At 39.8% G+C, this 16,785-nt stretch overlaps 1 protein-coding gene across 3 annotated transcripts in view; it reads left to right on the plus strand.

The window, feature by feature from the left end:
* The window catches only part of LOC133541141 (uncharacterized), a 39,724-nt gene that overhangs the window by 12,765 nt on the left and 10,174 nt on the right, over nt 1-16,785 (plus strand). For all 3 annotated transcript variants that reach the window (XR_009803800.1, XM_061884249.1, XM_061884250.1), the window contains exons 4-6: nt 795-957; nt 1,030-1,145; nt 12,185-13,463. Coding sequence is in view for 2 of the 3 variants with exons in the window: in XM_061884249.1 (XP_061740233.1) it covers nt 795-957; nt 1,030-1,145; nt 12,185-13,463 (1,558 nt within the window). In the remaining variant the exon portion in view is untranslated. The remainder of the gene's footprint in view (nt 1-794; nt 958-1,029; nt 1,146-12,184; nt 13,464-16,785) is intronic.

The raw sequence follows: 16,785 nt of genomic DNA on the forward strand, positions 1-16,785 counted from the left end.
ACTTTTCCACTTTGCATCAGTCCATCTTAGAAGATCTCTGGGCCCAGAGAAGCCGGCGGCGTTTCTGGATGTTGTTGACAAATGGCTTTCGCTTTGCATAGTAGAGCTTTAAATTGCACCTACAGATGTAGCGACCAACTGTATTTAGTGACAGTGGTTTTCTGAAGTGTTCCTGAGCCTATGTGGTGATATCCTTTTTTGAAATTGTCAGTTTTTGATACAGTGCCGTCCGAGGGATCAAAGGTCACGGCCATTCAATGTCGGTTTCCGGCCATGCCGCTTTTGTGGAGTGATTTCTCCAGATTCTCTGAACCTTTTGATGATATTATGGAGCGTAGATGTTGAAATCCCTACATTCCTTGCAATTGCACTTTGAGAAACGTTGTTCTTAAACTGTTTGACTATTTGCTCACGCATTGTCGGACAAAGGGGTGTAACTCGCCCCATCCTTTCTTGTGAAAGACTGAGCATTTTTTTTGGGGGGGGGGAAGCTGTTTTTATACCCAATCATGGCACCCACCTGTTCCCAATTAAGTGTTTGATGAGCATTCCTCAACTTTATCAGTATTTATTGCCACCTTTCCCAACTTCTTTGTCACGTGTTGCTGGCATCAAATTCTAAATTTAATGATTATTTGCACACAATATGTTGTCTTTGTAGCATATTCAACTGAATATGGGTTGAAAATGATATAAAAATCATTATATTCTGATTATATTTACATCAAACACAATTTCCCAACTCCTATGGAAACTGTGTGTGTATTAATAAATGTATATATTTATTTATTAAGAGTGGCAGTTATGTTTTGGCCCTGCTGTGGAGAGGGACTCCGGTCAAGATCTCCTGCCCGGTCTCTCCGGTCAAGTCTCAGTCCAAGGGCCCGTCTTCACTCTGCTGTTCTCCGTACGGTTTCAACGTCAGACTGCCCGCTGCCCAGGAGCTGAGCATTAAAGGTGAGACCCGGCAACCACGCCAACGCATCTGTCATGACTAATTTGAGTAAAAATAAAATGTTTGTTATCCAGTGGGAGGAGAATGGACCCCCATGTTGTCGGCCCAGCAGTGTGGCTACACCTTAGACCGCCAAGGTGCAGACCTGCTGCTTGCTGCCGCCTTCATGACGTGTGGCGTCGCAGTCAAGGTCCGTCTTCGCTTTACTCTTCATTATTGATCCCATCCAATATTGATATCGGCTATAATCTGCGATACAAGCGGTCCTGCAGATTTAACCTTGAACTGTCCTCCAATAAGCACACACACACACGATTGGTCTTTTCGTGTGTTCCAGTAAAGTCATTTCACAAAAAGTAAACATGGCAGGTAGTGGTAGCTACACGGCAGCTAAGCACACGATAGCGCACAAGCTAAACGTACCTGATAAGTGTCCTGAATTGAAGAATTTTGCACATTTGTCGATATATACAAATATAATTGTGTGTCTCTCGAATGAATCACGATTCTTACTTGTAACCATTCTTAAGCAAATAAAAAAAAAAAATACAATTTTTTTTAATTGATTAAGAATCGGGATTGATTAAAAATCAAATTTTTTTGACACCCCTTATTTTGCTATTAAATTATTTAAGACAGATGCGTATTACAGTAGAAAGTATCCAGTATCAAGCGTGTCCACATCATTCAATTTCCGACATCCATTTTCTACCGCTTTTGAAATTAGCTTAGTTAGGGACCAATGTCCCTTTGGGACAGAGGACCCTATTGAATTTCTAGCGTTTTATTATTATTATTAGTCTTTATTATTATACCGCCGCCTCTTTGAGCTGTAATTTGACCCCCGTAACATGCTTCAAAACTCACCAAATTCGACACACACATCAGGATTGGCAAAAATTGTGATCACATCAAAAAAAAAAAAAATTTAAAATACCAATTTGTTTTAGTTGATTAAGAATCGCGATTGTTTAAAAAACACATTTTTTGACACCCCTTATTTTGATATTAAATAATTATTTAAGACAGATGCGTATTAGAAAGTATCCAGTAACAAGCGTGTCCGTATCATTCAATTTAAGACATCCATTTCTACCGCTTTTGAGATGAGCTTAATTAGGGACCGATGTCCCTTTTGAATTTCTAGTGTTTTATTATTATTATTATTATTATTACTGTACCGCCGCCTCTTTGAGCTGTAATTTGACCCCCGTAACATGCTTCAAGACTCACCAAATTCGACACACACATCAGGATTGGCAAAAATTGTGATCACATCAAAAAAAAAAATTTTTTTAAATACCAATAATTTGTTTTAGTTGATTAAGAATCGCGATTGTTTAAAAAACACATTTTTTTGACACCCCTTATTTTGATATTAAATAATTATTTAAGACAGATGCGTATTAGAAAGTATCCAGTAACAAGCGTGTCCGTATCATTCAATTTACGACATCCATTTCTACCGCTTTTGAGATGAGCTTAATTAGGGACCGATGTCCCTTTTGAATTTCTAGTGTTTTATTATTATTATTAGTGTTTTATTATTATTATTGTACCGCCGCCTCTTTGAGCTGTAATTTGACCCCCGTAACATGCTTCAAAATTCACCAAATTTGACACACACATCAGGATTGGCAAAAATTGTCATCACATCAAAAAAAAAAAAAAAAACATAATTGCGCTTTAGCGCCCCCTAGGAAGAAAAACAGACAAAACTGTCTAACTTCCAGTAGGAATGTCGTAAAAACATGAAACAAAAACCTCTATGTAGGTCTCAGTTAGACCTATATTTCATACAGTAACACCCCTTAGCTAAAATAGACAGGAAGTTTTTTTTTTTTAATTAAATCAACATAAAAATATACAAGATACACTTTCAATTAGTGCCTCAACCCCCAGATGGTCCGGATGACACAATGTCGAATATTTCCAAAAACAATTTGAAATGTGGACTCGTCAGACCACAGAACACTTTTCCACTTTGCATCAGTCCATCCTAGATGATCTCGGGGCCCAGAGAAGCCGGCGGCGTTTCTGGATGTTGTTGATTATTGGCTTTCGCTTTGCATAGTAGAGCTTTAACTTTCACTTACAGGCAGGTACACGGCAGGTAAGCACACAATAGCGCACACGCTAGACGTACCTGATAAGTGTCCTGAATTGAAGAATTTTGCAATCTGAAACGGTACATTTGTCAATATATACAAATATAATTGTGTGTCTCTCGAATGAATCGCGATTCTTACTTGTAACCTTTTCCTAAGCAAATAAAAAATGTTTTAATTGATTAAGAATCGCGATTGATTAAAAAACAAATTTTTTTGACACCCCTTATTTTGCTATTAAATATTTATTTAAGACAGATGCGTATTACAGTAGAAAGTATCCAGTAACAAGCGTGTCCGCATCATTCAATTTACGACATCCATTTCTACCGCTTTTGGGATGAGCTTAATTAGTGTGTGAATTATATTTATATAGCGCTTTTCTCTAGTGACTCAAAGCGCTTTACATAGTGAAATCCAATACCTAAGTTACATTTAAAGCAGTGTGGGTGACACTGGGAGCAGGTGGGTAAAGTGTCTTGCCCAAGGACACAACGGCAGTCACTAGGATGGCGGAAGCGGGAATCGAACCTGCAACCCTCAAGTTGCTGGCACGGCCGCTCTACCAACCAAGCTATGCCGCCCCGATGTCCCTTTGGGAAAGAGGACCCTTTTAAATTTCTAGCGTTATTATTATTATTATTATTATTATTATTATACCGCCGCCTCTCTGAGCTGTAATTTGACCCCCGTAACATGCTTCAAAATTCACCAAATTTGACACACACATCAGGATTGGCAAAAATTGTGATCACATCAAAAATAATAATAATAATAATTGCACTTTAGCGCCCCTAGGAAGAAAAACAGACAAAACTGTCCAACTTCCAGTAGGAATGTTGTAGAAACATGAAACAAAATCCTCTATGTAGGTCTCAGTTAGACCTATATTTCATACAGTGACACCCCCCGGCTAAAATAAACAGGAAGTTTTTTTTTTCAATTAAATCAACATAAAAATATACAAGATACACTTTCAATTAGTGCCTCAACCCCCAGATGGTCCGGATGACACGATGTTGAATATTTCCAAAAACAATTTGAAATGTGGACTCATCAGACCACAGAACACTTTTCCACTTTGCATAAGTCCATCCTAGATGATCTCGGGGCCCAGAGAAGCCGGCGGCGTTTCTGGATGTTGTTGATGAATGGCTTTCGCTTTGCATAGTAGTGTTTTAACTTTCACTTACAGGCTACTAGTGGTAGCTACACGGCAGGTAAGCACACGATAGCGCACAAGCTAGACGTACCTGATAGGTGTCCTGAATTGAAGAATTTTGCAATCTGAAACGGCACATTCGTGAATATATACAAATATAATTGTGTGTCTCTCGAATGAATCGCGATTCTTACTTGTAACCATTCTTAAGCTAATAAAAAAAATACCAAAAATTGTTTTTAATTAAGAATCGCGATTGACTAAAAAAAGTAATTTTTTTGACACCCCTTATTTTGATATTAAATAATTATTTAAGACAGATGCGTATTAGAAAGTATCCAGTAACAAGCGTGTCCGCATTGTTCAATTTACGACATCCATTTTCTACCGCTTTTGAGATTAGCTTAATTAGGGACCAATGTCCCTTTTTGAATTTCTAGCGTTTTATTATTATTATTAGTCTTTTATTATTATTAATATTATACCGCCGCCTTTTTGAGCTGTAATTTGATCCCCGTAACATGCCTCAAAACTCACCAAATTTGACACACACATCAGGATTGGCAAAAATTGTGATCACATCAAAAAAACAAAAAAAAAATACATAATTGCGCTTTAGCGCCCCCTAGGAAGAAAAACAGACAAAACTGTCTAAGTTCCAGTAGGAATGTCCTAAAAACATGAAACGAAAACCTCTATGTAGGTCTCAGTTAGACCTATATTTCATACAGTGACACCCCTTAGCTAAAATAGACAGGAAGTTTTTTTTTTTTTTAATTAACATAAAATAATACAAGATACACTTTCAATTAGTGCCTCAACCCCCAGATGGTCCGGATGACACAATGTCGAATATTTCCAAAAACAATTTGAAATGTGGACTCGTCAGACCACAGAACACTTTTCCACTTTGCATCAGTCCATTCTAGATGATCTCGGGGCCCAGAGAAGCCGGCGGCGTTTCTGGATGTTGTTGATGGATGGCTTTCGCTTTGCATAATAGAGCTTTAACTTTCAATTACAGGCTACTAGTGGTAGCTACACGGTAGGTAAGCACACGATAGCGCACAAGCTAAACGTACCTGATATGTGTCCTGAATTGAAGAATTTTGCAATCTGAAACGGCACATTCGTGAATATATACAAATATAATTGTGTCTCTCGAATGAATCGCGATTCTTACTTGTAACCATTATTAAGCAAATGAAAAAAAGTATCAATTTTTTTGACACCACTTATTTTGGTATTAAATAATTATTTAAGACAGGTGCGTATTACAAAGTATCCAGTAACAAGCGTGTCCGCATCATTCAATTTTCTACCGCTTTTGAGATGAGCTTAATTAGGGACCGATGAGGATCCTTTTGGATTTCTAGCGTTTTATTATTATTATTATACCGCCGCCTCTTCGAGCTGTTATTTGACCCCCGTAACATGCTTCAAAACACACCAAATTTGACACACACATCAGGATTGGCAAAAATTGTGATCACATTAAAAAACAAAAACCCCAAAACACATAATTGTGCTTTGGCGCCCCCTAGGAAGAAAAACAGACAAAACTGTCTAACTTCCATTAGGTATGTCGTAAAAACATGAAACAAAAACCTCTATGTAGGTCTCAGTTAGACCTATATTTCATACAGTGACACCCCCCGGCTAAAATAAACAGGAAGTTTTTTTTTTCAATTAAATCAACATAAAAATATACAAGATACACTTTCAATTAGTGCCTCAACCCCCAGATGGTCCGGATGACACGATGTTGAATATTTCCAAAAACAATTTGAAATGTGGACTCGTCAGACCACGGAACACTTTTCCACTTTGCATCAGTCCATCCTAGATGATCTCGGGGCCCAGAGAAGCCGGCGGCGTTTCTGGATGTTGATGAATGGCTTTCGCTTTGCATAGTAGAGCTTTAACTTTCACTTACAGGCTACGTGGTAACTACACGGCAGATAAGCACACAATAGCGCACAAGCTGGTCTTACCTGATAAGTGTCCTGAATTGAAGAATTTTGCAATCCGAAACGGCACATTTGTCAATATATACAAATATAATTGTGTGTCTCTCGAATGAATCGCGATTTTTACTTGTAACCATTCTTAAGGAAATAAAAAAAAAATCATTAATTTTTTTGATTAAAAAACTAATTTTTTTGACACCCCTTATTTTGATATTGAATAATTATTTAAGACAGGTGCGTATTAGAAAGTATCCAGTAACAAGCGTGTCCGCATCATTGAATTTACGACATCCATTTTGTACCACTTTTGAGATGAGCTTAATTAGGGACCGATGTCCCTTTGGGACAGAGGACCCTTTTGAATTTCTAGCGTTTTATTATTATTATTAGTCTTTTATTATTATTATTATTATTATTATTATTATTATTATTATACCGCCGCCTCTTTGAGCTGTAATTTGACCCCCGTAACATGCTTCAAAACTCACCAAATTTGACACATACATCAGGATTGGCAAAAATTGTGATCACATCGAAAAAACCAAACCCCTTAACACAAAATTGCGCACCAGCGCCCCTAGGAAGAAAAACAGACAAAACTGTCTAACTTCCAGTAGGAATGTCGTAAAAACATGAAACAAAAACCTCCATGTAGGTCTCAGTTAGACCTATATTTCATACAGTGATACCCCCCATCAACATAAAAATATACAAGATACACTTTCAATTAGTGCATCAACCTCCCTCCCCCATTCACACTCATCCACACCCACTCACACAAAAAAGGGTTAATTCTTTCTGCTACCAAAATTCTGGTTCCCACAACATATATAGTACAGTCTGCAAGGTACACAGTCCCTGAAACACACATGATTGTGTGTGCCGCCGGTCCACTAACATTATCATTAATTACTATTTTTTTTATGTAATTGTTTTATATTTTACTTTCTTGAAACATTAAACAAAAACCTCTGTGTAGGTATCACTTAGACCTACATTTCATATATTGATAAGCCACAGCAAAAATAAACAGGAAGTTTGCAATTCCCCCTTCAATCCAAAAGTTGGCTAAAAAGATGTCACTTTTTTTCAAACATTATCTCCTCTGAGGCCGTTTGTCGTTTCGGCTTCAAATAAACACAGAAGAGAGATTGAACCCTTCTGATTAAAAGTTGATGAAAGAGTTATAATTACCACCCCGATTTGGATTTTATGAGCCCGCAAAGGACCGTTGCACTGGTGCTGTTGTACTACTGCTGTCACAAAACGGCGGCTTCCTGCTCAGACAAAACTGCTTCTAACTCACTGTAGGACTGTCATACACACATGAAACAAAAACCTCAATGTAGGTCTCACTGAGACCTATATTTCATACACTGACCACCCCCAACTAAAATCAACAGGAAGTTTGCTATTCCCACTTCATTACAACTGCATTCCATTCACAATGCATTAGTCTCAAAATCGCGGCACCAAAGCGTCCTTATAAAATGCCCAAGCCACTTTACAACTGTTATTACTATGAGACTGATGTATAACACGTGTGTGTATACAACTTTTTGTCTGTAATAATCCGTCCATCCATCTTCTACCGCTTATCCGGGCTTGGGTCGCGGGGGCAGCAGCCCAAGCGGTCCCGTCCATCGCTGCTTGCAGCTTTAATTTAATGAATTATTCTTTTTTTAACATTCCGCACTACAAATGAACAAGTAATATGTTTGGTTCAGGCTGATATCAAAAGTCTCAATCAACGAAAGTTTATTTGCGCGGCAATTTCAACAAACACTGCGTTGAGATGGTGACTTCTCCAGGGTGTACTCCGCCTTCCGCCCGAATGCCCCCCGCGACCCTAAAAACGGACAAGCGGTAGAAAATGGATGGATGGATGCATTTCACCAAACATAGCACTATTAATAAAAACAAATCCATACTGAGGGTTGAAGATAAATGTCACATTTGAACTAAATATCGAAAGTCTTCGAAGAAATAATGTGAAAAAATGTTATGTAAAAATTTTACAAATAAAAAATTGGCAAACTAAAACTTAGAATAGTGAGAATAACAGTAATATTAGAAATTAGCGCTTCATCCAATCCACTTTATTTGTATAGCACATTTAAACAAAAATGTTTCCAAAGTGCTGCACAACAATATTAAAAACAATATTCAAATATCCTTAGCTCCACCAATGACTGAATAAAAAATAAAACCAATATAAATAAATAAATATGATTAAAACATATTTAAAGGGTAAAACCAATTAAAACAATAAATAGAAATCATCAAAATCTAAAAAAAATTAAAGCTGCAAGCAGCGATGCACGGAACCGAATAAATATGGAAGTGGCTGAGAAGGAAGTCTGGGCTTCCCAGTTATAAGTTAGAACAACACACTACTTTGTATTATATTGTAGTTTTTACCTTCCATAACGTCGTTACTGACGGATATAAATTAGAAATATACATTACTTTTTATTATAAATGTTTTAGTTTTTACCTTCCATAACGTGTCTACTGACAGATATAAGTTAGAAAAACCCGATGCTAACCGCCCATTGAAAATACATGGGTATGTCTAGTAGCTACTATTAGCAAACATAGACCTACCAACTTGGTGCATAAAAAATGCAGATGGCCTTAAAACGCCACAACAGTCAGGCACCATATGTAAGTACCCAAAATAAAGACTCGACATACAAATACATTTAATCGGAGCAGAAACATGGGAGGAAACAGGATTAAAACCCGATGCCAACCGGCCATTGAAAATACATGGGTATGGCTAGTAGCTACTATTAGCAAAAATACTTACCAACTCGGCGTAATATCTTAACATCGACACAATCTCTCGTCGCAACTCGGACCTGATGGTCGGCACCTATAAGTTTACAATTAGTTGTAAAATGTTGGACGGTTGTTTTTACGACATGCAGGCAAACGACAACTTTAAAACATACTGGCTTAGCTACGGCACCTGGCAGCCATCTTGGTACAGACTATCACAGCCCCTCCCTCACGAATGTTGGTGCGTGCGCACCAGCAGCAGACGGTACGGGGGGGAAAAAGGGGAAAAAAATCTCCCTCACTGTGTCTGCCTTTTTTTTAAATGGTTTTCAGCGCAGCGGTTCTTTGAAGGCTGATAAAATCAAAACAATAGCAGAAATTTAAACTGTTTCATCAACTTTTAATCAGAAGGGTTAAATCTCTCTCCCGTGGTAGTTTGAAGAAGACACGACAAACACGCTTAGAGGAGATAATGTTTGAAAAAAGGTGACCGGTTTTTACAAAACTTTTGTTTTGAAAGGGGAATTGCAAACTTCTTGTTGATTTTTGCTGGGGTTTGTCAATATATGAATTGTAGGTCTAAGTGAGACCTACATAGAAGTTTTTGTTTCATGTCTCTACAACATTCCTACTGGAAGTTACAGGCAGTTTTGTCTTTCTTTCTAGGAACAGTTTTTTGTCCGTGTTTTATTCCTAGGGGGCGTTAGAGCGCAATTTTGAGTTTTGGGGTTAGATTTTTTGATTAGATTGCAATTTTTGCATGTCCTGATGTGTGTCCATTTTGGTGAGTTTTGAAGCATGTTAAAGGGGTCAAATTACAGCTCAAAGAGACAAAGGTGTTTTTACAAAACTTTTGTTTTGAAGGGGGAATTGCAAACTTCCTGTTGATTTTTGCTGAAGGGTGTTAGTGTATGAAATCTAGATCCAAGTGAGACCTACATAGAGGTTTTTGTTTCATGTCGCTACGACATTCCTACTAGAAGTTACAGGCAGTTTTGTCTGTCTTTTCTTCCTAGGGGGCGCTAGAGTGCAATTTTTAGTTTCGGGGTTAGGTTTTTGTATTGAATCGCAATGTTCGCCAGTCCTGATATGTGTCAAATTTGGTGAGTTTTGAAGCATGTTAAAGGGGTCAAATTACAGCTCAAAGAGACAAAGGTGAGTGTTTTTACAAAACTTTAGTTTTGAAGGGGAATTGCAAACTTCCTGTTGATTTTTGCTGAAGGGTGTCAGTGTATGAAATCTAGGTTTAAGTGAGACCTACATAGAGGTTTTTGTTTCATGTCGCTACGACATTCCTACTAGAAGTTACAGGCAGTTGTCTGTTTTTTCTTCCTAGGGGGCGCTAGAGTGCAATTTTTAGTTGTGGGGTTAGGTTTTTGTATTTAATCGCATTGTGCGCCAGTCCTTTTGTGTGTCAAATTTGGTGAGTTTTGAAGCTAAATGAAAATTACTTTAATGTTCTATCTTATTTAAAAATGTTCCATAATGCAACAACTCCAAAAGCAGTGAAGTTGTCACGTTGTGTAAACGGTAAATAAAAACAAAATACGATGATTTGCGAATTCTTTTCAACCTATATTCAATTGAATAGACTGCAAGGACAAGATATTTCATGTTCACACTTAAAAAATTCATTTTCGTGCAAATATTAGCTCATTTGGAATTTGATGCCTGCAACATGTTTCTAAGAAGCTGGCATAAGTGGCAAAAAAGACTGAGAAAGTTGAGGACTGCTCATGCAACATTTTTTTGGAACATGCCAAAGGTGAACAGGTGGGTGCCATGATTGGGTATAAAAGCAGCTTCCATTAAATGCTCACTCATTCACAAACAAGGAGAGGGCGAGTCTCACCACTTTGTCAACAAATGCCTCAGAAAATTGTCCGACAGTTTAAAAACATGTTTCAACGAGCTATTGCAAGGGATTTCACCATCTACGCTCTGTAATATCATCAAAGGGTTCAGAGAATCTGGAGAAATCATTACACGTAAGCCATGATATTACGGACCTTGGATCCCTCTGGCAGTACTGCATCAAAAAGCGACATCAGTGTGTAAAAGATATCACCACAAGGGCGGAACACTTCAGAAAACCACTGTCAGTAAATACAGTTGGTCGCTACATATGTAAGTGCGAGTTAAAAGTCTTCTATGCAAAACGAAAGCCATTTATCAACAACACCCAGAAATGTCGTCAACCCCCGCTGGGCCCGAGCTCATCTAAGATGGACTGATGCAAAGTGGAAAAGTGTTCTGTGGTCTGACGCGTCCACATTTCAAATTGTTTTTGGAAACTGTTGACATTGTCCTCCTGGCCACAGAGGAAAAGAACCATGCGGGTTGTTCTCGTCCCAAAGTACAAAAAGGCAGCATGTGTGATGGTATGGGGGTGTATTAGTGCCCAAGATATGGGTAACTTACACATCTGTGAAGGCACCATCATTGCTGAAAGGTACATACAGCTTTTGGAGCAACATACGTCGCCATCCAAGCAACGTTATCACTGGCGCCCCTGCTTATTTCAGCAAGACAATGCCAACAATGTGGCTTTGTAGTAAAAGAGTGCGGGTACTCCAGACAATTGAACATGTGTGGTGCAATATGAAGGCTAAAATATGAGAAGGGAGACTTTTGAACAACTTAAGCTGTACATCAAAAAATGTCGCCTCAGTTCCCAAACCTTTTACTGAGTGTTGTTAAAAGGAAAGGCCATGTAACACAAAGGTAAAAAAAAAAAAAAAAACATGCCCCTGTGACAACTTTTTTGCAATGTGTTGCTGCCGTTGAATTCAAAGTTAATGATTATTTGCCAAAAATTTAAGTTTCTCAGTGTGAACATAAAATATCTTGTCCTTGCAGTCTATTAAATATAAGTTGAAAAATGTTTGCAAATCATTGAATTCTAGTTTTATTTACCATTTTTCTTCACTGGTTTAGGGTTGTGTCAATGAGTAGAAATACGCTGTTACTTTAACTCCAGAGTGTTTGGAGTTAAAAAAAAGTTTTTGTTTTGGAGTGAACGCCGGAAGGTCCGACCAAAACCTCTTGCGAGCATTAGCTCATGCTAGCGATGGACGTCACTTTGGGAAGATGAAAAGTAGAGTTCTTAGTTCAGAGCTCTGTCACAGAACCAAGATTGTAATGAAATAGAAACATCTGTTTGAGTTTTAGTGGCGCTTCACAAAGAAAAACATTTCCTCCCCAGGACGGACAACACGTACTTCATCTTCAAATTGGAGAAAGCACCTTTTCCTTGGCCTGCCCTGTGTTTTCCTCCAGTGGTCCTCCTCTCACAGAGACCGTGGAGTCCTTCCCTTGGGATCCGCCCTTCTACCTAGCCCCGCCTTTCTACCCCCACCCACCCAATCATGACCACAATTCCGGTCCCCAGGGGGAAGAGATCCCTCCAATCTTCACATCTCCAAGTCCTGAACTGGCTTTGGAACCCGTCGTGGATGGACAGCCGCTCCCTCTTGACGCCCCCCAGCCAGACCCTGAAGACCACCGTTCTATGGAGGATTCATTGGCGCACAGTTCTCAGGCGTCAACGGATGACGTTTTTGGTTCAAGTCCGGCGCATTCGGATTTACAACGGCTGCATGGCGACGCCGCTTCACCAGTTCAGGTTGACGCCCGGTCTTTCCAACGCCCAGGCAATGCTTTCAATCCATACTACCACTACTACCATCACCCCAAAGTCCCTAGTCTTCCTGAAGGTTCAGATCCGGGTCTTGTGGCTCCTTTCTCTCACTTACCATACCACTACTACTTTCCAAGTATTACTTGGGCTGGGTCATTACCAAAAAGTGATACACAATCCTCCGATGATCCTGTCCAAAGCACAATAAGCAGACCGGTTCCTACATCTCCATGGCCTTCAGTCCATGACTCAGATCCATCTTTAGTGGAGACCGGTACAAATGAAAAGGTTGATCTCCAAGAATCTCATTCTGAAGGCATCCAAAGTCCAAAATCCTCTACCTCTGGTGAAAAGGTAGAAATGATGAACGACATGGAGACCGAGTCCGTGCCTGCGACTCCAGATCTCCGGTCACTGGACGCTCCTTATCCTGATCAGTCTTCATTTCCTTCCCCTTGTAAATATCACCATGATCCGAATCCCTACGATCAGACTCATTCGTCCGAAGAAACCGTAGACCCGCATCTTCCCAACCACTCTCCGGTCGATCAATCCAACACCCCGACCACGGACGAGACGTACGATCTTCATGAAGTGCATCCTTACTTCTACTCCTCGGCCAACGATGAAGTGAACTCTGAAGAAGGCGTGATCTCGGACTTGTCCCAGTCTTGGCCTCCTGACGTGTCTTTGGGTCAACTGAGTCTTAACCCTGAGACGGGCATTCCTCAGCCACCACATGGTCATTTCTACGATCTCTATCCCTCAGATATCAGTCAGCAGTATCTCCAACTTTTTCAGCACCCTGGTGTGGAAGCAGATGTGGACCTCGATGAAACGATCGGTAAGTCCCTTTCTTGATTTGTTGGGGATTCAAGTCCCGATGGTAGTGTATTGTCTGGGTCAGCCCGTCTCATACAGACTCCATGCGGGTGTTAAGTCCGACATTCACTAGAGGGGCCACTTGGTCATGGTCTGGGCTTTTGTAAAGGTTTTTTTAAAATTGGCTGCAAACCTGTTTTTTAGCAGAACTGGATTTTAATACAAAGTCCAATAAGATTGCTTGAATTAAACTAGGAACTCGTCACTCAAAACTATGGATGGGTCCAGAATTTAGAACTTTTATAGGCACGGATTGAATTCCGCTGGTACTACCGTGTATCGAAACGGTGCAGTGTTTCGATACCTTTTTGTGGCAGACTAAACAATCAGTCCAGTAGAACTCGGGGCGAACTTAGACAAACTCTCTTTAAGTCGAGGGTCGGCAACCCAAAATGTTGAAAAGTACATAAAACTAATCCTTCTGGAGTCTCAAAAAATGAAAAGTCTTATATAAGTGTTATAACGAAGACAACACATGGTTTGTCTATATTAGCCTACCATCAAAATTACTTTAAAAGTCTTCTATTATGATAAAAACACATGATGGAAGTGTCCATATTAGCTATATTAGCCTACTATCCAAATGAATTTAAAAGTCTTGTGTTATAATGAAGAAAACACATGATGTGTCTATATTAGCCTACTATCAAAACGACTTTAAAAGTCTTATATAAGTGTTATATTGAAGGCAACACATGATGTCTATGTTAGCTATATTAGCCTTCTATCAAAATTACTAAAAGTCGTTGTGACAGTCGTTTGCTGTCGTCGTGCGGGTTCAATGGACCACCCAGGAAGGACATGGCTTTTAAACAGGTTTGACTTTTTTATTTCGCTTTTCAGCTGCTCCTTTCCACTGCTCGCTCACGGTCTGCTCTTTCAGCCGCCGTCATCCTCGTCTGCGTGCTGCGGCTCTCCTCCTTCTCCCGATCTCTCCTTCTCCCCCTTTATACACTGTGAGGAGATAGGTCAATTGTGTCCTGGTGTTATCTCACTCGTAGCATCGCTCCCGGCACAGCCCGCCTCTCCGCTCGCTCGAATACTCCGCCATCTTGGGCCGGGCTCCAGCGTGCTCTGTCGGACCGTCTGCTCCGTCTCTCCACAGTCGTATATAAGTGTTATGATGAGGACAACACATGAGGTGTCTATATTAGCCTACTATCAAAATTAATTTAAAAGTCTTGTGTTATAATAAAAAAAAACACGTGTCTATATTAGCCTACTATCAAAATTAATTTAAAAGTCTTGTGTTATAATGAAAAAAAACACGTGTCTATATTAGCCTACTATCAAAACTACTTTAAAAGTCTTATATACGTGTTATAATGAAGACAACACATGATTTAAGTGTCCATATTAGCTAGCCTACTATCAAAATTACTTTAAAAGTCTTAAGTGTTATGATGAAAACACATGTAAGTTGCTAAATTGGCCATATAAGTCTACTATCAAAATAACTCTAAAAGTCTTATATAAGTGTTTATAATGAAGGCAACATATGTCTGTATTAGCCTTCTATCAAAATTACTAAAAGTCGTTGTGACAGTCGTTTGCTGTCGTCGTGCGGGTTCAATGGACCACCCAGGAAGGACATGGCTTTTAAACAGGTTTGACTTTTTTATTTCGCTTTTCAGCTGCTCCTTTCCACTGCTCGCTCACGGTCCGCTCTTTCAGCCGCCGTCATCCTCGTCTGCGTGCTGAGGCTCTCCTCCTTCTCCCGATCTCTCCTTCTCCCCCTTTATACACTGTGAGGAGATAGGTCAATTGTGTCCTGGTGTGATCTCACCCGTAGCATCGCTCCCGGCACGGCCCGCCTCTCCGCTCGCTCGAATACTCCGCCTCCTCTCCGCCATCTTGGCCCGGGCTCCAGCGTGCTCTGTCGGACCGTCTGCTCCGTCTCTCCACAGTCGTATATAAGTGTTATGATGAGGACAACACATGAGGTGTCTATATTAGCCTACTATCAAAATTAATTTAAAAGTCTTGTGTTATAATGAAAAAAACGTGTCTATATTAGCCTACTATCAAAACGACTTTAAAAGTCTTATATACGTGTTATAATGAAGACAACACATGATTTAAGTGTCCATATTAGCTAGCCTACTATCAAAATGACTTTAAAAGTCTTAAGTGTTATGATGAAAACACATGTAAGTTGCTAAATTGGCCATATAAGCCTACTATCAAAATAACTCTAAAAGTCTTATATAAGTGTTTATAATGAAGGCAACACATGTCTATATTAGCCTTCTATCAAAATTACTAAAAGTCGTTGTGACAGTCGTTTGCTGTCGTCGTGCGGGTTCAATGGACCACCCAGGAAGGACATGGCTTTTAAACAGGTTTGACTTTTTTATTTCGCTTTTCAGCTGCTCCTTTCCACTGCTCGCTCACAGTCCGCTCTTTCAGCCGCCGTCATCCTCGTCTGCGTGCTGCGGCTCTCCTCCTTCTCCCGATCTCTCCTTCTCCCCCTTTATACACTGTGAGGAGATAGGTCAATTGTGTCCTGGTGTGATCTCACTCGTAGCATCGCTCCCGGCACAGCCCGCCTCTCCGCTCGCTCGAATACTCCGCCTCCTCTCCGCCATCTTGGGCCGGGCTCCAGCGTGCTCTGTCGGACCGTCTGCTCCGTCTCTCCACAGTCGTATATAAGTGTTATGATGAGGACAACACATGAGGTGTCTATATTAGCCTACTATCAAAATTAATTTAAAAGTCTTGTGTTATAATGAAAAAAAACACGTGTCTATATTAGCCTACTATCAAAACGACTTTAAAAGTCTTATATACGTGTTATAATGAAGACAACACATGATTTAAGTGTCCATATTAGCTAGCCTACTATCAAAATGACTTTAAAAGTCTTAAGTGTTATGATGAAAACACATGTAAGTTGCTAAATTGGCCATATAAGCCTACTATCAAAATAACTCTAAAAGTCTTATATAAGTGTTTATAATGAAGGCAACACATGTCTATATTAGCCTTCTATCAAAATTACTAAAAGTCGTTTGCTGTCGTCGTGCGGGTTCAATGGACCACCCAGGAAGGACATGGCTTTTAAATAGGTTTGACTTTTTTATTTCGCTTTTCAGCTGCTCCTTTCCACTGCTCGCTCACGGTCCGCTCTTTCAGCCGCCGTCGTCCTCGTCTATGGCTCGCTCTCTGTTGCTCTTCGATCGCTGCTGCGGCTCTCCTCCTCCTTCTCCCCTTTTATACACTGTGAAGAGATAGGTCAATTGTGTCCCGGTGTACGAGCCACGCACATGATCTTGCTCCCGCAC

Source organism: Nerophis ophidion, linkage group LG23, assembly GCF_033978795.1.
Source record: "Nerophis ophidion isolate RoL-2023_Sa linkage group LG23, RoL_Noph_v1.0, whole genome shotgun sequence".
Lineage (NCBI taxonomy): Eukaryota > Metazoa > Chordata > Actinopteri > Syngnathiformes > Syngnathidae > Nerophis > Nerophis ophidion.